Source organism: Salvia hispanica, chromosome 3 (assembly GCF_029641045.1).
Source record: "Salvia hispanica isolate PSC_SH4W2 chromosome 3, Shi_PSC_v1, whole genome shotgun sequence".
Taxonomy (NCBI): Eukaryota; Viridiplantae; Streptophyta; class Magnoliopsida; order Lamiales; family Lamiaceae; genus Salvia; species Salvia hispanica.
The window spans coordinates 43,413,266-43,433,100 of NC_142694.1; the positions used below are offsets into that span (position 1 = coordinate 43,413,266).

A 19,835-nucleotide genomic window follows, 5' to 3' on the forward strand; every position below is an offset into this window, starting at 1 on the left:
TAAATTTTAATTGCTAAAATTATTAAAAGATATCCTAAATTCAATATTAGAGGCAAGTTCTTTCTTTATTTTTTGAAAATTATTTCAAATTATACCGCAAGCCCGCCAAGTAAATTCACAATTACCAAAGAGGGTAAAAGGTGGTTTCGGTTTCGTTTAAGTGGTTTTTACTTGATTTTAGCATTTTTATTTTTTATTTTCAATGTCTTTCACGATTTCCCAAACTTTTTGCAATTTATTTAAAAAACGACGTTTAATCGCTACGTTTTTAATTATGAAACCAAATCGATATGCCAGTTTCATTCTGTCTATAATAGATGGTTATGGTTCCCCAACCTATGCAAGGGCAAGGATCCTCCGTCATGCGAAAGATTGTTCCAGTTAGGTGGCTTTTGTACGGTTTTAGCATATTTATGTCTGGATTTTCAATGTTTTTTTCACGATTCTCCCATTTTTTTGCGATTTGTTCAAAACTGAAATTTAATTGCTAGTCATGGTTTCAAATTGTTCTTGTTTCCTTCTTTGAATTATGATTATTCCCTTTGATAAACAGGGGCAAAAGAAAAGTGGAGGATAAACAAAATGTCAATTTATGACTAAGCTTAAACTCTGCTTACTATAAATCAAAGGAAGACAACTTGTTTATAAACAAATAAAATTATATGTACGGAATGAATTCATGTGAGTTTTTCAGGCACATTGACGTAAGCATCAAACTTACTAAATAGGGCTACCACCAGTTCTCCTTCACAATCTTCGATTTCTCGAATATGAATTTACCCTCCTTGTATAGCTGTGACGCGTGAAAAGCCCGTTCGTATTTCCACCCCAGCACCTCGCTGCAGTCTGCACACGAGATATCAGCAACTGTGTGGAGACCAGTCATGAGATTTCTGTCCTCTTTGGGCCCGACAGCAATGTTCATGGCGTGGGAGATCAGAAAGGCTCGTCCGTGTCTTCCCTGGCATAGAAATTACGAGTGATGTTACATATCCAATGACAAATGCAACACGAGATACAGCCTCATTAATGCGTATTAATTAGTTCGAATTTGCAGATCTTTTTGGATACAAATTTAAGAAATATCTATTTAGGTTTGATACTATCTATATTCTACGGCCTTGTTTTCTTGGTCGTGAAGTGTGCTCGACTCTGCAACTTATGCTGCATAAAAATGCATCGTACAAAAGACCAAAAGGCCAATGGTGACATGACACAGCTTTGCAACTTAGTTCTCTATCAAAATACATCATACACAGACGATGAAGGGCAGCTTAGTTGGTAAGACGCTTCCCCTCAAACAGGGTTCGAGTCACCACGGCCACAGAATGAATGAGGAACCATTATTAATCATCATTTAAAAAGGTGTCATACGATGACAAAAAAAAAAAAATCGATTCTGGAACTTAGTTCGACTGACTGACTACATCAAAATGCATCAAACCAAGACTAGAAAGTCGTGTGCAACATGATGCAGCTATGCAACTTTGTTATACATCAAAATGCATCGTTCACGACTGAAAAACCCAATGGCAACATGATTCAGAGGCAACGTAGTTCTAAGCCAAAATGCATCACATAAAGACTAAAAAGGATGATGGAAACCAACATATATAGCTCTGTAACGTAGTCCTACGTCCAAATACATCATACAAAGACAAAAAATGATGATGATGCAATTTAGTTCTACATCAAAACGAATCGTAAAACGACTAAGAAAGCAGCTGGAAACATGACACATAGCCAGGAATCAGTATACCTTGACATTTACAAGGGCAAATGTTCACAACAGATCAAATGCTTCACCTGAAATGCCTTTGAGATTATGTCATCGTGGAGGCAGACGTGATTCCGGCATTTGTAGCAGCTGTAGACACGAGGCCCGACTAATTCATCCATTCAACTACACAATTTCTATACCAAATAATCATAATTCACAATTTAAAAGGTTGCAATTTTTTAAAACTACTTAAGTATTTGAATCAATAACAGGAATAACAACCTCAAATTCTTCACCTCAGTAGCAAATAAAGGGATATATGCATCAATAAACACGAATTCCAGATACAAAATCAAGCAATAAGGTGTCAAATTCCAATATAAAACGCATAAACAGATCAATATATTCAAAATCCCCAATTCAAACAGAACAATCGATGAGGTAAAAGTAAAAGCATAATCCAACCAAAATCATACAACGTTTATTATAAAAAAAATAAGATGATTACCCTAAAATCAGTAAGATTAACCGAATCGGATTGCGATACTTTGCAGAACAATAAAAAAAAAAAAAAAAAAAGAGGAATTATAATCGAAATGGAAAATCAAGCAGCTCCGAAAAAGGCAGTGGTGGATCAAAATTCAAGAGTGAAATACACGCAAAAATCAGAAGAAAAACAGAAAGATGATTGAGAAGAAATCTGTGAGAAGAGTTTGTAACACAAGACAATCCACTTCTGTAGAGAATGTACAGTGTTCACATAAAAAATTTATTTAATTATAGGTGCTAAATTATCAGTTACAAAAATAACTCATAGTGAGACTAACAGGATGAATTTTTACTAACTTTAATCAATTAATTATGATAATTTTTTGGAAAATTTTATGTCAAGAGAGTGAAACAGGTCATCAAACGGTGGAATAGGTGAATCCAGCTATGCTATACACTATAAATGAAAGAAGCCATTTTTTTTTATGAATGACCACTGCATTAAATTGACGCATACTACATCGACGGTAATTTTAGTAAAAAAAAAAATTGATTATAGAGATTAAAAAATTGTGTTAAATAAAAGTAAGAAAGATAAAAAATTAGGAAATACTTCAAAAGATTAAAGTATGTGATGAATAAAATAAAAATGATTGGATGTTTTATTTTTTGTCAAAAAATGAAATGACTCAATTTAGTTGGAAAATCGCAAAAATAATATGATTCAACTAATTAGTTGGGAAGGAAGGAGTATATTATAACTATATTCTAGTACAAACTATTAAAAGGCTAGTTAATAAACTTATTACATTCAATTGTATTTTTCAAATTTGATAAGACTAAGCTTAATAATGAATACTATCGTGAAGATTAGGCTTAGTTGATAGTTCGGTAAAAAAATTCCTAACAGCTCAATAAATAATAACATGTGCTGTGTAGAGTACTAGAGTTCACCCAAATTAGGTGAGTTCACGTTAAATAACTTTTAAAATATAGTCGTTTATTTTCTGACACATAAATTAAGAAAGAGAGTTTAGCACGTTAAAAAGAATAAAGTAGAAGAGATAACAAGATAATAAAGTAAAATAGAGACTGAAATACGAAAGAGAAATTTATTACCTTTTGCCAAAAAAAAGAATTGGAAAGATAACTCAATCAACAATTAAGACACTTAATATCTATTTTGACAGACCTTAAGATAATAAAGTAAAATAGAGATCAAAATACAAAAGAGAAAATTTATTTCTTTTTGCCAAAAAAATAGAATTGGAAAGATAACTCAATCAATAATTAAGATCGATATTCATTTTAACAGACCTAGAGATAATAAAGTAAAATAGAGATTGAAACACGAAAGAAAAAATTTATTTCTTTTTGCAAAAAAATAGAATTGGAAAGGTAATTCAATCAACAATTAAAGTTAGGATAAGCAAATTTTCATAAATACAACATGAAAATATATTAGGAATTGGAAAATTATACTCATATTTTACTTTTTTAGTATTTTAATCTAACGCTTTACAATGAATATTTAGATGTAAAAACTAAAAAGCAATAAATATTTAAGAAAAATATAGTAAATTTTATCTCTCCAAGAGCAAAAACTATTAGTAATTTCAAATTCAAACAACAGTCATATAAAAATGTACTATAAATATTAAATTATCAAGAAATATATATTAATTTAAAAAATTCATAATTTTTATGGTCGGATTGGCTGAAGGTTAGTCTGAAATATGAAAATTTAAAATTAGAGTTGTGATTTGTAAAAAATGACAACTTAAACGACCTTTAACTCAATAATTTGGTAACATGATAATATTGCTTTGAACTTAATCACGTTGGTCTCATTTGATATTCTATTTCTTAAATAAAAATTCAAATCTATTCGATACCGCCAAAATTCGCCAATTTTGAACAGAAACAACTGCCATTCGGTTCAAGTTCAAAATAGAAACTGCTACCATGCACTTTCGATCTAAAATCCGCTACCACTATATCTCTTATCGGCCGATGAATAGTAACATCTACTTCGAAACCAAAATTGACAGTTTCCGACTTGACGACATTGTCAACCAATCATTTAGCATAATTATTAACCGATGCGACACACCATAAGTTTAATCTGTAACGACCGACCAGACAGTTATGATAGAAAATTTGAATATTCATCATCTCACCGAAATATATGCATCGTATGATCGTCTTTTCAATTTATATATCACTTACAAATAAGTGGAACTATGGTCAATATAAATATCAACATTTTAAGTTATTTTTTAATATCATGAAGATTGTTTTTTTTTTTCCGCCCAAATAATCCAAATAAAAATTCGAACAAATAAAGTTAGTAAATAAATACAGAGTATGAATGAAAATGATGAAGCAAATGAAAGATTCTGGTTATTCACCATATAAATATACTCGAATTTCACAGTGAAGAAGGCAGCGCTACCTCCTTTGTTTGATAAGAGAGAATCTTTTAGAGCCCTAGTTTTTCAATTGATTTGAATTTGCTTTGCCCCCTTTCCTTCCTCACTACCAATCAACAATGGCGGACGCTTTCTGGAGGTATGGTGACAACAGGCAGCCGGCAGCGTCGGTTCCAGCTCAGCTTGTGGCGAAACGGACTCGTTCCGAGTTTGGTATCTCCCTCTCTCTATCTCAATCGCACGATTCATCATTTTCTCAGCACGTGCACAGTGTGAATTTCTCATGTTTTCCTTTGTTTGCTCGCACGATTTGATCATTTTCTCAGCACGTGCACGGTGTGAATTTCTCATGATTTCTTCTGTTTGCGTTAGGGTTAGATTTTTTACTTTCTGGCTTTAATGTGTATAGTTATGATTAGATTCGGTGAGCGTGAATTTATGATTATGGCGCGTCTATTGAAAATGGTGAAGTTCTGATCCCGGATCTGCATTGGTTGAATGTGTGTTGATTGGCGATGGGGTTTGTGGCTTTAGTTGTGTCTTTGATCTGTTGAAATGTAGGTGCTGGAATCTTAATTTTTGGGTGATTTGTAAATCTCTACTTGTTTTTCCATGATTCATTGTAGCTTATTGAAATTTGACGTGTTGGCTAGCTAAGGAAATCTCTTTAAGGTTCTTGGTGCAAATACCATCTAAAGAATGATCACGAACTGCATCTTCATACCTGGTCTATTCCTTTACTTTTGATTATTAGATATATTCCGTCCATTTGTGGGCTATAAGGGAGTGAGGCTTGTGACAAAGGCACCGAGACATGTAAGCGTCCTTTTTTCTTCTTGAAGAAAAATAAGAACAAAAGATTCTATGTGTAGTTTTGCTAATGTTTCTATTCTGATCCATGTAGCCTGGGGGGGATCCTGTGGTTCTTTCCTTTGTTGATTTTGTGAGTCCAGCTCATGCGGCAACAGCAATGGATGCCATACAAGGTCAGTGTGCTTTGATGGATTTACTATATAAAATTCTTTGCAGCCGAGGTCTGTATCTTGTTGTTGATTTGTTTTTCTTGTTAGATATGATGTGTATGTGTTTTGAATTGCTGCATGATTGTCATTTTTACCAAAAACTAATATGGCACTTTCGTAACAACTGTGTAAAGATAGAAAGTACATCTAGTTAATAACCGCCACCTGTGCAATGTGTGCGCAGTGTTCGCGCACAGTTTGTGCAATGTGTGTGCTTATTGCGTATGTGTGTGCATTCGTTGTGTGTAGAAAGTGCACAATGTGTGTGCAATATGTGCAGTGTGAGCTAGTTGCGTCATAAAGTCCACTTATGTACGGAACTGGTATTTCATGCTCAACAATGTTAGCTAGTTGTGTCATAAATACTCAAGCTAATCTTGCAGGTTATTTGTTTGATGAGCACGAGCGGGATTCTGCTCACTTAAGGGTTCAGTTTGCTCGCAATCCTCCTAGTACAAGGGTAGGTGGTGGGCATCGTGGCAATCATTGAGATTGATTTGACAGGTGAGATTTATAAATGTTTGACCTCTGTTGTTACTTGTCAATGGACCTGTTGGCATGAAGAGAACGCACGACCGTCATTTAATTGCTCTAAATGTGGACATACGCTTCTGTGTAGGACCCACTGATTGTGCAGGTTTACAGTTTGTGAGTATCACAGCTTCGGAGTGTTGCGACATACTTGCGGAGGCTTTGTTTAGGATCACTGGGTTTATATCAAGTGTGTCTATTGGAGGGAAGACTGGTTGGCCTAACCTCCCTTCTCTCTTAATTCCCTTAACTGGCAGATAATAATCATCAACTGTAATAACATATAGTGACTAGGAATGCTGGTTTCACCAACTCCTGCTGTGAGATTATTGCTTCATTATGCTACAGACACCTTGGTTTATGAATGAAAATTCTGCTACATTACCTTCCTGTTAAGTTTGATTTGATTAAACGTAATAGGCAAAGACCACTACCATTTGTTGCCTTAGCATGTGTTTTGAGATTTTTTTTGAGCAATTTGGATGTGTCAATGGCATCATACTAAAAAATATCATGAAAATTCTAATAAAAGGACCTGCCTTTCTGTGTAGGCTTAGATTACTTATCTTTCCTTAACAAAGCATTAGAGGTTTAAAACTCTGTTTGAACTGTTTCCCTCTGGGCTGCGAAAAAAAAAGAAATCGAAAACAAAATGTGGGTTTTCCATCAGAGCACAAACAAGATGCTCATCCTCAGCCATATCTCTTTCTTAATTGAAACTCCAGTGCTTCCTATAATCTCCTCTTCCTCCACCCCACCCGGAGACAAAAATAAAGTCAAGTTATTGTCCCACTCTTCTTTCTACAGATGTACCAGTATCCTGAACTGGCATCATAACAAACTTACCATTGGTCTAAATAGGGCATGTGGAAAAGCTAATCATTTTACAATGGGCTTTAGGAATTAGGAATTTAGGATTGCAGAATTTGGGGGTATTTTTTTTTCATGGTAGGAGTGGGTGAGAGATTGAGTTTCAGCAACAAACATAAAGACCCGTCTTGCAAAAAGAATAGGGGTGATACATGACAAAATGCATCGATACAAGTTTACAATATAACTCTACCTATAGTTTCAGTTTTGGTAACTACATTTCTTTCAGAAAACGAGTTTAATTTTCAAGTATTATCTGTCAATCTCTAATCATTATATTCAAATTATATGATTTCATCTTTTAGCGCTGTACACATTTATGAACATCATTTATAATAAATGCGGTGTAATAATGTAAAATATATCCTGCCTTTTAACATTATTCGTCATCTACTGTAATAGAGACAAATGCAACTAACCCGAAATAACTTATGTACGTGCTTGCATCCACTGTGCTAATTAAGTCATTATGCACTATTGTCTACTAGTTGATGGTAAGGCTCTAAACAACAGTTGAAAGAGTTGACACTCCCTTTGACTTTGCCTCTTCCATTTGCTCAAGAAACTTCAATATTCTTCACCTTGATGTTTTAGAAAATTTAGGGTGATGGATTGTCCATGAAATATGTTTTAGAATAATTTCATTGGAGATTTCGTTGGTGGTTTCCTTCTGTTAGAATGGCTTACTTCATTTAATTGTATTTTAACTATGTCTTCTCATTTGGTACCTGACTCAAATATTTACATCTACCTGTTAGGTATCAGATTCTCTAAACTAATTCCTACTGCTTGCATTTTTAATTTCTAAGCTCCTCTGCTAATCATCTACATGTATCAGTTTTGTTTCAAATGTAAATGTTGTGTGATAATCCTTATTGAATTTCCACCGCTCTATGATTCTTAAATTAATTTTTACTGACCTGTATTTCCATGTCAAAATGCCCCATTTTTTTTTTCTTTTTGAAGGACACTCTTGTCAAATCTTGTAAAATGGTATAAACATTTAATACAATGATTGAATCAGGAAAAAAAAAAATCTTGAAGATTGCTGATGTGTTGGATTGGCGAATTTTGTCCTTATCTAGGTTTTCTTAGTTGTGTTGATAACGCCTCTTGGCCACTGTTTGGAAATTTCAAATTTTAGTTGCCATTTATGGATAGCCGTTTCATCAGTAAGATTCCATCTTAAGTTAGCAATTGGACCTCAGTGTACTGTATTTCACTATACCTTTCACACGACAGGTCTGAATGTGTAATGCCACTTATTTTTGTTGTCCTTATCAGCATAGATTCTCGTTTGTATGTATATATGCCAGTTTGTTATGATTTACGTGCATTTATTATAATTATAGGCCCCACAATAGGAAAAATTGCCATGCATATACCTTGGCGTCACTATACTTGATGTCAAACTTTGTTTTGTGCTATACCCCGAGATTATGTTTTCTAGTAGTCTACAGATATTGACTCTATCTGTAATGTACCTTCCGTTTTGTTTTATGTTCGGTGCACAGTCAACTGTGTCGCTGTGCATGTGCTATTTGATTGCATATATTGAGTTCCAGCTTTCTTTTTATTTCTCTTGAAAATTGCTTTACTGGAGTAATTTTGGCTTGTGCAGTGTTGTGCATGAAGCGTGCCATTTGGTTGGAGACTATGATGCTTGGCTGTGGCAGAATGATGCGCTCTCCAACGGCATTTCCACCGGAGAAGCTGGTAAACAAAATGGTGTCTCCACTCTTCTCCGCTCGCAGAAAAGATACATTACAAAAGGTTGAAGCTCTAGGTGGATGCAGTCAAATGCAGGTAAAGAAAACAGCTATTTCTGAGCAGATAAATGAGGGGACAAAGTAAGGTGAAAAAGGTTCCTTTTGACTTTTGAGGATCAACACTTGTGCTCTGATACACTTTTCTTTGCTGAAGCGCATTCGATTTATTGATATATACTCCACGAGACTAGTAACTGAATGATGCAATGTTGTCACTAGCACCATTTCTAAAGCCACATTGCTGTTTAAGCTAAAAAGAAGTGGCACGTGTACATAACCAGTGTGTATACGCTTGCTATCTCTTTGTAAGTAGTTTAGAAGGCTTCCGGCTGGCCGCCTCCGTTTTCCGGGAGATGCAGCAATATGTGAAGGTTCTAGTTAGGTAGGTGTAAATTTGTAGCTGACATTTTGTATTGTTGGTGGCTGTAAATAGGTGTCTCGGTTGCTTATTTTGCAATTGATGTGTATACACATGTATGTTTACATTTTGTATTTATTAGTGGATGTAAATTAGCAATTATATCTTGTTTCCTTTTTATACTTACTGTCACGCTGTGTTCCTTTTATTGAGTAGAATTAGCTGTCAACTAATTTATCAGAATATAATGTTTGTTTTTCTCTGGGAAAATAGGGAAGGGAATACTTATATTGGATGTAGTCCATAGATGGAAAACTGCCTGAAGAATATTGAATTAATTCTCTTTTAATCTGTTGATTTTTTTTTCACAGTTGACTTTTCATGAAAGGTTTGTATTTTTATCAGTTACAAATAATTTATGTGAGTTCAACATAAAAGTTATCAAGAGTGATTGTGTTAAAAGTGACTTTCTAATAAAAAAAAGTGAGTTCTTGAGAATTAAAATGACTCTTTTTATGAATAAATGTAACAACGTGATTAAAATAAAGTGACAATTGATTACTGAATAACTTGTTGCAAAAAAAACTGAATTGAATGTGCATGGGAGGAGTGAAGACCTTTATCAGTTGTCACTTATTATTTTCTTTTAATTTGTGAACTTGTCAATGTGCGTATAATTAATTCTTAAATACAAACCTAATTTCATTTTTGCTCCTTTTATTTTCAATTTTAAATTTATACTATAAATGGGTTTTTCTTATTAGAAAAGATGTTTTAGTAGAGACATCCAGGTTTTCAAACGTTATTTACATCAAATCCAACTTTTAATCAATTAGTTAACCAATTCTCAAAATCAAATCCCAAAATTACAAATTATCAATAGATACATAGTTCATTACAAGAACTCGTATTATATACTACAATTTACGATTTACAAAATATATATGAAATGGTTCCACTACTACTTCTAGACCTGATCTGCACGTCTCTATCATTTTGGTAAACTATTATACTCCATAAAGCATAAACATCCCACCAATTTGATCTCTGTATATAGTTCAGAACGAGTGAAGCAAGAATCCATTAAATTTGAGTGACAGAATCTTCTTGATAGACAATCGAGAAAAACAACATTTGAAGTTTGTATGTTTTGTTTGTTTTTTGTTTTCCTGAATTTTTGAGGTAACAACGTTTAGAGTTTCAAACAACTGTCCTTCCTTAAAATATTAAATGAAACAATAGGTTTGTCTGATTAGAGAAATGAATACACGGAGCTGCTTAAATTAATCTAAGACCAATTTATCAAATATAAGGGTCGTTTAATTTTTATGTTTAATAAATGTTGTTTTGTCAATATCCCTGAATAATGAATTATATGTAACATAAGTATTACTACTATAAAACTTCCAAGTGACAAATGATGCTATATGATTTGAGACCATTTCAACTCATGAAGAAAGAAACAAATTCGCCCTTTCTAAATTAATTATGCTTTCAATAATTTTGTTAATCGTAAGCAAAATAGAAAGTAATTACTATACGTGTAAAGGTGGAGCAAATCCTCTTGGATTATTTGACACAATCGATAGTATCCAATGTTGGAAATTATGACAACACTTTTTGTACACATTTCTCTCACAAATCTCATTTCTTCCTCTACTCACAAATCACTTAGCAACATTTTCAGGGAAATTGTTTGCTCCATTCTCGGAATTTTCATCAACATTTCTAGGGCCATTGTTTGCTCCGTTCTCATAATCCCATCAACTTCGTTAATACATAGAGAGTTTGAGGTACTTCTACACGTTAAGAGAAAATCGTTTTATATTTGGAGAGAATGCGTCAATTGTGTATCTGCATAGTGTTTCGGGTTAGCAACTCTTTTGGTATTAAAAAAAAGTGTGTACATACCTTTGCAAAAAATTTAGATCTGAGCTAGAGACCTGCAAGAAGGTGCATGAGAGAGAGGGAGAGAGTAAAACTAAATTAAAGTAGGGTTTCGAAAAGTAAATGGATTTAATTACCTGAGCATTATAGCAAATCGTCACAGTAATTCATTAGAAAAAAGGTGATTAACTATACATAGACAAAAAATAAAGACACATACATTACCTGAGAGAAAATGATATAAGAAAATTAATATTGTTGATGTTGATGAAAAGTATACAAGAGTGATATTGGTTCGGCTCATCACCAAAAACTTTATTGTTTTGGTGTTGAACCGAAACAATATCACACCATGTCTACTTCTTAAAAAAAAAAAGTGGTGTTTTTAATCTCTATGGATTTATGAAATGGTGAGAGCCCCTCATCTTCATTATATAGGGAGAATTGAGGCTTCTATTACTTTATTAATCTTAAATCTGTGGTAATTGGTTCCTGCAAACAAGGACCCTAGCTAGTCCGATTTGGAGCATTATGGATAAATTAAACAATATTATCATCACGATTTCAAGATCTAATTAATTAAGAATCCACTATATTATTTATGCAAGTGGGATTTCAAATGGAAATGCCACGTGAAAATGGTACAGACCTAAAATAATTGAACAAATTTCTAGCTTTATAGTAATAAGTACAAAATACTATTTTTTGTGTTTATAATAAAATATCAGTTGGCTTAATGATTAAAAGTTGCTCCATATATCAGGATCAATCATCTGATCATTTAATAAAGAATAGATGAATCTTACGTCACTCGACCACGCCTCTTGAATTAAAAATATTTTTCTTTAATGTGACTAAAAAGATCGAGATTAGTGCTAAAATTAAACAATATATATAGTTGATCGTTGTATAATCATGAAACTATAACTTCCATTACAATGTGAAAATATTGCATTCAATGTATGAGTATTAGAAATTAATTACTAAAATAATTGGTCTTCATCAATAGATTTAAAATTATGAAATGATAAAATCATACTACAAAGTTAAGAAGATCAAGATCAAAGTAGAAAACTGCATAATAGGAAATTGTTCTTCCACTAACTACACCTATTTAAAGAAAAGGTCTGAGAAAAGTGGCAGCGAGTGGATGAAAATATAGATTTGCAAAAGGTGATTTAGAGATAATTAATTCCCCCTTAATTCAGTGGATGTCACTAATCATGTTGCTTAATCAAAATTTATCTTGCATCAATACCCCCTTCAAAAATAAATAATATAAATAAAATGTATCCCTGTCTCCAATGTCCAATCTATATATTATAAGTCGGTCAAATAACAATAGTGTAACTAAAAAGGTTGAATATTTATCGAATAATTGGCAAATTGCACAGCACAAATATGAGAGAGTATGTCCCATCACAAAATTCAATATAAGAACTTATATTTTTGGTCTAGCAAATTCAAAATGCATAAGGCAAACTGATACTAAAAGGACTGGGAGGGATCGATTGCTAACTAATTAGCAATCCCAAATTAAAATTAAATTTTAATCATTAGATTAGAAGATCTGGTTGAAATAATGTTACATGGATTATATTTTTAATTAAAAAAATTAATAAATAAAATTAGAGGGTATTAATGTCAATTCTCTCTCATTAAAATCATCTTAAAATTTTAAATTTACGTAACTCTCTCGATTTAAATTATTTTTCCGCAAAAAATTATATCAAATTAAAGATAATTATATAAGGATTCCAACGAGATCTCAATTGCATATATTCTGACGACGTTCGAATGATGAAATTTGATATTTTTTTATTTTAGTTTTCGTAAATGTTGATAACCAGATTTTTATCAACAAATACATCAAAAAATCTTAATAAAACCATGTAAAAATCTCAATAAAACCATGTAAAAATCTCAATAAATATGTGTTGATATTTCCTTATACTAGTGTTGATATTATTATGTCATATTGTTCATATTTGTAATACACTATGTTGATATAAAAAAACATTCACGAAAATTATCATATGATAACATAATGACGATATTACCCTTTTGTTGATATTTTGTCTACTATTTATTGAGATTCGTAAGATTTAATCTCATCCACTCATTTTAAAATCTAAGGATGGAGATTTGGTCTTGATTTTGGATTAGGGTGCTATAAGTATTAGAATATGACCCTTCAAGGCCATACTAGATGAACTAGTCTAAATATTTAATTTCAGACAGGATTATAATAATAAAGAAGTGATATAATTTTTTTTTATTAAATTATAGGCATGATTTCAAGCTTAGTTCGAATTAATTATACAATATTTAATAAAAAATAATTTTTAAATATATAAATTTTAAAGTTAAATTTTTTTTTTGAAGTACTGCAATATGATTAGTATGAAATTAATTTTAAATTAATTAATGTATATAAATCGATTTTTAATGTAAAATGTTAAAAAAAGTTTGAATATGTACATGCAATTATGTACATTTATCACTGTCCTAAAGTTTTAGTTTAATAAGGTTAAACAAGATGAAATTCATAAATTATAAGTGGAAAATTAATTTTTACGGTTTTAATTTTATTCATTTTTTTCATTAAGAAAAAAATATGTATCTCCTCTGTTTAAATGGGTATACATTAATACGTGGAGCAATATTTTTAACTAAAAAGATATAAAATCTCATGCCTTTTAAGTTTTAACTTGAATAAGCAACATATATACTCACCTCTTCCTTGATTTTTGTAAATAAATATAAAAACTCTATTTTTCCTTTTTTATCTTTTAATGAATTGTTAATTATGGAGTTTTGAAGGAAATAATTTAGGGTAAATTTATTTCATATTATATCTTTGATTTAGGTTTTATAGTGGGATTAAAATTAAGATTCTCTATTTTGCTCATAAATATAATTGCTCAGTATTATCTGTTTTATTGTGATTGGAATTTCTGTTACAAAAGTTTAGGGATAAGCCGTTGACAAGATGCCAATCTTGATATCACCATGCATATAATTTCATTTACTCAAAATAGAGAGAGAAATCCTCCAAACTCTCTCATAGATTCAATCAGAATTCTCGATTCTTTTCTTCCCCAGAAGCTGGTGTGATCAAGTTATGGAGAAATTACCAACGGATCTTCATCTCAAGATTTTTTATTTGTTGGATCCTCAAAATCTCGCAGCTGCTCAACTGGGTTAGTAAAAAAGTTGCGTTCTTGATCGTTTCAATTCGAGAATTTTGAATTATTTTGGGAATTTTGTAGGGATCTGATTTGGGTTTCTTGAGATGAACAGTCTTATTTTGTAGGAATACATTCTTTTAATTTTAGCTCGATATATATGTATTCTGTATGTCAAGATTGTGAACATTAAGATTGGATGATGATTAAGAAGATCTCACAATTTTGATTTCTGAGTTAATCTTTTATTCAACTCTGTTTTAAATTGCTAGCTAGGGTTTTGATTTGGGAAATTCTTGAGGATTATGGCTAGAAAAATGTGATCTTTAGGGATTACATTCTATCAAAATTCACAATTGTTGGTTGCAAACTTTGATTTAGATGTAGAGAGTGAAGATGGATGATTCTTTATGTTTGAATAATGCTAAAACATGGTTGGTTTGTGATCCAAGTGTGTAGGAAATGGAGAGACTTGGCCTCGGATGAGGGGCTATGGTCTAATCTCTTTAAGGAGAGATGGGGGATAGACCGAGCCACATTTTACGCGCCTGCAGCTCCTGATTCGTGGAAAGATGTCTACGTTGTTCAAGATCGATGTGATCGTGTTGGATTGTAAGTCAAAACTGCATTATTTTTCTGGAAATTTGAGTGTTTTCTGCAATTAAGTTATTGCAACTTTGCAAGAGATATTTGCAAGTTAGAATCGATAACTCTCATTTTGAAACGCCTGAATTCACATCAGTGATCAGTTTTTCGGGCCAATAGGATTTTTCGTATGTTCTCGAATTGTGATCTTTTGTGTGTTAAAGTGTTGAAGTAGTATGACTATCTGTTTCTGCTTTATCAAAGGCTTCACATGGAAAAAAATCTTGGATCATTCCTAATTCAATGGTTTAGGACTAAGTTATAGCGATTTATATGCAGGGGATTGAAGATAATAAGGGAAGGGGAAGATTATTACTTAGTCCATCAAGGTCGAATTGAACGGGGTCTGGGATCAAAACGAGAAGCTGATATGAGAGGCGTAGATGAAGAGGTACCAAGTGCAGGTATCTTGGACAAAATTCTCTTCTTCGTCGGGGACCTGGAAGTTGCTACTATGAATGCAAAACGCAACCGTCTCATGTAAATGATTCTCCCTCAACTCATACTCATCTTGTTTGCATATATTTTCTTGACAAAAAGGAATAATTCATTGTGCTGTACATGCATATGGAGTAGGCTAATATTTTGACAAACCACATCTCTTTTTTATGTAGTATTATTCATTTCAAGTAGGAATAAGTTGATGTAACTTACCTATGAATTGCAATACAAGTATTCTTTTTGTTTTATTATTATTGACATGGTATTTGGTTGAAGCCTCATTTCTTTTTATCAAACTAATCCATTGTATCTCTAATCTCCTTCAACTTATCTAGATTAAGTTAATTAGGCTTAGAATCAAGTTCAAATTAAGATCGGCATACACTAAGCCGTCTTTTCTAGTAACAACCAATAATTCATCAAAGAATAATCGTTGGTATTCATTAAAAATAATTCAGAATGATATGATTTCAAAAGGTTGAATGTTGTGTATTTAAATAAATTTAAAAACCATGTTATAATGGCATTTGGGAGTTGTGCAAAATCAAGACAAAGTTATCAAAGGAAATCAAATTTGCAAGAGAATTGTTCGGTTACATTAGAAACAACAAAGAGAACGGGCTGATACAAAACTGGGGCAATGTGGATTCTTAAAATCGTAGAAAAAAAAAAATAATAATATAAGTGGAAATTATGGGAGAAGTGACACAAATCTAAAAATTGTAAATCTGCAATTTGTTCCCATTCTCTCTCCTCCTTCCCACAACCATCTTTTTTTATGCAGCTTCTCTGATAGAGCAATAAATTTTTATAATAAGCTCGACTACAAACTATTGTCTGCTATTCATGGCAGAAAATAAATGATCATATCCCAGATTTAACTATAAGTCAATCAAGCTTCGTTTAGTGGCTCGGCCTCGCTGGTTCTTTCCTTCATCATAGCCCAATCTTCGGTTTCTGCAGAAATTCAAACAGCAAAAATGAGACAATGGCACACAAATCGACACTACAGTGAGTAGTTCCAGGCAACGGTTACTTACTTGGCTTCTCTCCAATTGCTGCAAGTCGTCGCTGCAAGATGGAGGCCACAAAGAGGAAGATGGAGCACATGCCAAACATAACCGTGATGGGGAACGCGTTCACCTGCAATAAAATAGAAGATTAAAAAGTAATCCTTAAACCGGAGATTATGTTCACCTGAGATCTATCATGGCGCAAAATTACTAATCTCTGTAAACATGTGTGTGCCTATTACCAAACATGAATAGCAATTAAGGGGAAGAACTGAAGACTCACATTATATAGAACAATACAGACAAAGATGTTGAGTGGGATCCGGAAGAAGTTCATGATGGTGCTTCGAGCCTCCTCAGGTATGTATTGAGATCTCATCTTCATAATGGACGGCCAGAAAAGACCAACACAGCCTTCAAAAGTGCAAAAGCCAAGAAGCTGGAGACAGCCTGCAAATGAAATGCTGCCGCCTTTCTTCTTTGGATCTGCTGGTACTAAGAACTGTCATAGAGTAAGTAGAAGTTAGACATTGGCCTATCAGCGAAGATATATCAAGCATAAGAACAGAAACTTGGACATACATTTGTCAGTATGGGAAGTAACAGAGAGGCAGAAGAAATGACGAAAACAATCTGCATATAGCTCTCCACTTTAACTGTGTTGCGCGCCAACAAGCGAGATGCAATTGAGCTTCCCAACATTGAAGCCAACATGAAAGTAGCAAAGATAAAACCATGTGGAATATCTTCATCATTCGGGCTCAGGGCAGGTGTCCAGAGGAACACAAATGTATACATCGAACCTTCAAACAGAGATTGTATAGCACCAAGCAATGCTATCTTCTCATCTGACCATGAAAAGTATTTAGTCAGTTTCATGAGAAGGGAGTTGAGAAAATGAAACGTTGAAGAGGTAGTGGTAAAACAAATTCAATTAAATCCATTTTATAGAGGTGTGTAGATTGGCGTATTCTTCCCTTGCATTTCTACTTTCTAGGTGACAAAAGATGTAGATGGGACCTAACACTGAACCTTATACTACAACTTGCTGTGAAAAAGATATCTACAAATTTCATACGGTTGGTGAATATATTTTGGTTAAGAGAACTATAAATACCTGAAGCAATTGCTACAGCTGCACCCTTAAATTGAGTGAGCAAGTCCTTGCTCTCTGAAGGGTCGCCATAGTTCTCACTCCATGATGATAATATTACAGCCATTCCAATAGCTAGAAATATGGCAGCAGCATCGAATGGAGATACAGGCCCCAAATTCATAGAATCAACCAGAAAATTTCCAAACAAGCCTGCTACAATAGCAACAAGACCATTGCCAAGGAATATTGCCTTGGAGAAAGTTACAGAGAGCCATTGCTGTTCAAAGCCTCTCTGAAAGAAATTATAGAAAGCAATCAATACATAATGCATTTGCTGTAATTAAATTTGTATCAAAGGACCATTTGCAGATAGAAGCAATCTTGATCAAATCAAACAATGAAAATGCAAGTTCATCACAGCAAGAACAGAGAGCATAGAACAAAGCAGCTCTAAATCTATTACTACATTATAAGATAAGTTTATGCATGATGAGGTCAATCAAGATAACTGTGAGCTAGCAAACAAAAGCACACTCATAACCAGAAATTCAGCAGGGTTATATCTAAATAACAAATCACCTTGAAGTGTTCTGCCACAAGCCACGACTCAAATGCAGAAAACAAGAGAGATGTGGCAATACCACCCAAAATACGTCCAACCATCAGTATTTTGTACTGAGGAGAATGCTTAGTAATGCAGCTCAGTATATACGTGATGCAGTAAGTCACGCAGGCTCTCTTTCGCCCCCTACAATATCATTACATATGCGTCAAACAGAGAATATATATCACAATAAATCAAATTAGCACCATTTCAGAAGTCTATCTCACTGTTTATCTGCTAGAGATCCAACAATTGTTCCAAACAACATGGAAGAGCCAAATCCAGCAATAAAGAGCTGTCCAATTTCACCCTTCCCAAAACCGTATGTACTGTAGAGGTAGTAAACATACGGTCCCTGCAACCAGTCACCAGCTGTTTCCACATGTAAAGCACATCAGAAAGCAGTCACATCAATCAATGATCCAGCTAAATCAGAGAAGTAGAAACGACAAGTTCAATAAACATTCTCCCTAACCATACTGAACTAACTCAAATTCAAGCAATCTCCAGATCCACAAGATACAACAATCAAATCTCCCTAACACAAAAATCCAATCACATTCACACAAATCAGATCCATGATCAATCGTCAGATCACACATAGATGCTTTCAATGTACAACACAGCATAAACTGATACACTTAGAAATGCACATCCAAAGGCACACGAGTGAAGAACATAACATGATGTTCGCAAACACTCTCCTCTCACTCAAATCGAGCTAGATCAAAACAAATTGCGACCATATGCGATACCGAAAAGGCCTAAGACTCAATCCAAATCATGCAGACTTACTCATCCAAACGCAACATCACAACATTCCGGCTCACTCAAATCGAGCTAGATCGAATCAAATTGCGACCAAATGCGGTATCGAAAAGGCCTAAGATCCGAGATCGGGAAACAGAATCCACTTACCCATCATGAGCGAGTAGACGAGCAGGTAATTGTTTTTGAACGAATTGAAAGCTGAAGACGTATTCACCCGATCCTTGTTGCTCTTGCTCAGCTCCAGCGCCGCCACCACCGCGGCCAGCCCGCCGAACACCATATAGTAAAAAATCTCCATTCTCTCTCACCTCAAACAGAAAAAAAATCGACGAAAAATGGAAGAAGATCGAGGAATTTTTCGAAATTTCCTGAGTGAGGTTAGATGTATATGCACATTCACACACACTAGAGTGTGCTTCTGTGTGAAAAAGTAGCTACGCGGCTTTGCCACTCTATGACGATTTATTCACTATAATCTCATCATCTCCATCTCTCTCGCCACGTGGAGGGATCATGACCGTCGATGAGTGTCGGTAGTTTTTGGCCTGCAAATGACCGAGGATTCTAGGCCGTCGATTTTGAGATCTGTGGATTGTGACCGTCGGATGCGATGTGTGGGGCCCGTCATTTGGCGGGCTTTTTGGGTCTTATCCCTTTCATGGGAGTGGAATTAATACGATTTTCAACGGAATTAATTAGGTGGGAAAATAATTAACACAGGAGTGAAATATTGCGTTACGCTTTACTAAATCAGTGTTTAATTTTTGTGCAATTAAAGGGAACTTCAACTTTAATAATTTCTTCAATTTATGATCATCCATGTGCATCTTTCGACTTGTCGATTCAAATAAATATTTCATTTCTATTGCGTCGTAAACACACCGTCATAGTAGACATAATCTTTAGTTCAAATAAATATTTCATTTCTCATAAAATATTTACAGTAGTGATGAAATAGTTATTTACCAGCTTGTAAATAAATTGCATTGAATTTTGTGA

General features: G+C 33.7%; 3 protein-coding genes and 1 long non-coding RNA gene across 6 annotated transcripts; 2 read left to right on the forward strand and 2 right to left on the reverse strand.

Moving 5' to 3' along the window:
- Window positions 1-597: 597 nt before the first annotated feature.
- Window positions 598-2,506, reverse strand: LOC125211699 (protein yippee-like At4g27745). 3 transcript variants are annotated; one of them, XM_048111603.2, is made up of 3 exons: window positions 2,003-2,506; window positions 1,807-1,914; window positions 598-961 (listed from the first exon to the last, which is right to left on the reverse strand). In XM_048111603.2, exons 2-3 carry the CDS (start codon window positions 1,897-1,899, stop codon window positions 731-733), a joined length of 324 nt encoding a protein of 107 aa, XP_047967560.1. In that variant the 5' UTR covers window positions 1,900-1,914; window positions 2,003-2,506; the 3' UTR covers window positions 598-730. The 3 variants fall into 3 exon arrangements, with proteins under 3 accessions (XP_047967560.1, XP_047967562.1, XP_088923377.1); XM_048111605.2 differs by having other exon boundaries at window positions 2,229-2,505; XM_089067251.1 differs by having other exon boundaries at window positions 1,807-2,500.
- A 2,857-nt stretch (window positions 2,507-5,363) lies between these two features.
- LOC125208930 (uncharacterized) lies at window positions 5,364-9,353 on the forward strand. The gene is made up of 5 exons (XR_016136474.1): window positions 5,364-5,457; window positions 5,546-5,627; window positions 6,047-6,167; window positions 6,283-6,408; window positions 8,686-9,353. It is a non-coding gene; the product is annotated as an uncharacterized LOC125208930 (long non-coding RNA).
- Window positions 9,354-14,038: 4,685 nt separating this feature from the next.
- On the forward strand, window positions 14,039-15,606 carry LOC125213474 (F-box protein SKIP31-like). Its single transcript, XM_048114042.2, has 3 exons — window positions 14,039-14,281; window positions 14,719-14,878; window positions 15,191-15,606. Exons 1-3 carry the CDS (start codon window positions 14,203-14,205, stop codon window positions 15,393-15,395), a joined length of 444 nt encoding a protein of 147 aa, XP_047969999.1. The 5' UTR covers window positions 14,039-14,202; the 3' UTR covers window positions 15,396-15,606.
- A 301-nt stretch (window positions 15,607-15,907) lies between these two features.
- LOC125213473 (uncharacterized) lies at window positions 15,908-19,275 on the reverse strand. The gene is made up of 8 exons (XM_048114041.2): window positions 18,984-19,275; window positions 18,293-18,437; window positions 18,041-18,209; window positions 17,483-17,753; window positions 16,948-17,213; window positions 16,649-16,867; window positions 16,393-16,495; window positions 15,908-16,309 (listed from the first exon to the last, which is right to left on the reverse strand). Exons 1-8 carry the CDS (start codon window positions 19,132-19,134, stop codon window positions 16,245-16,247), a joined length of 1,389 nt encoding a protein of 462 aa, XP_047969998.1. The 5' UTR covers window positions 19,135-19,275; the 3' UTR covers window positions 15,908-16,244.
- Window positions 19,276-19,835: the final 560 nt, after the last annotated feature.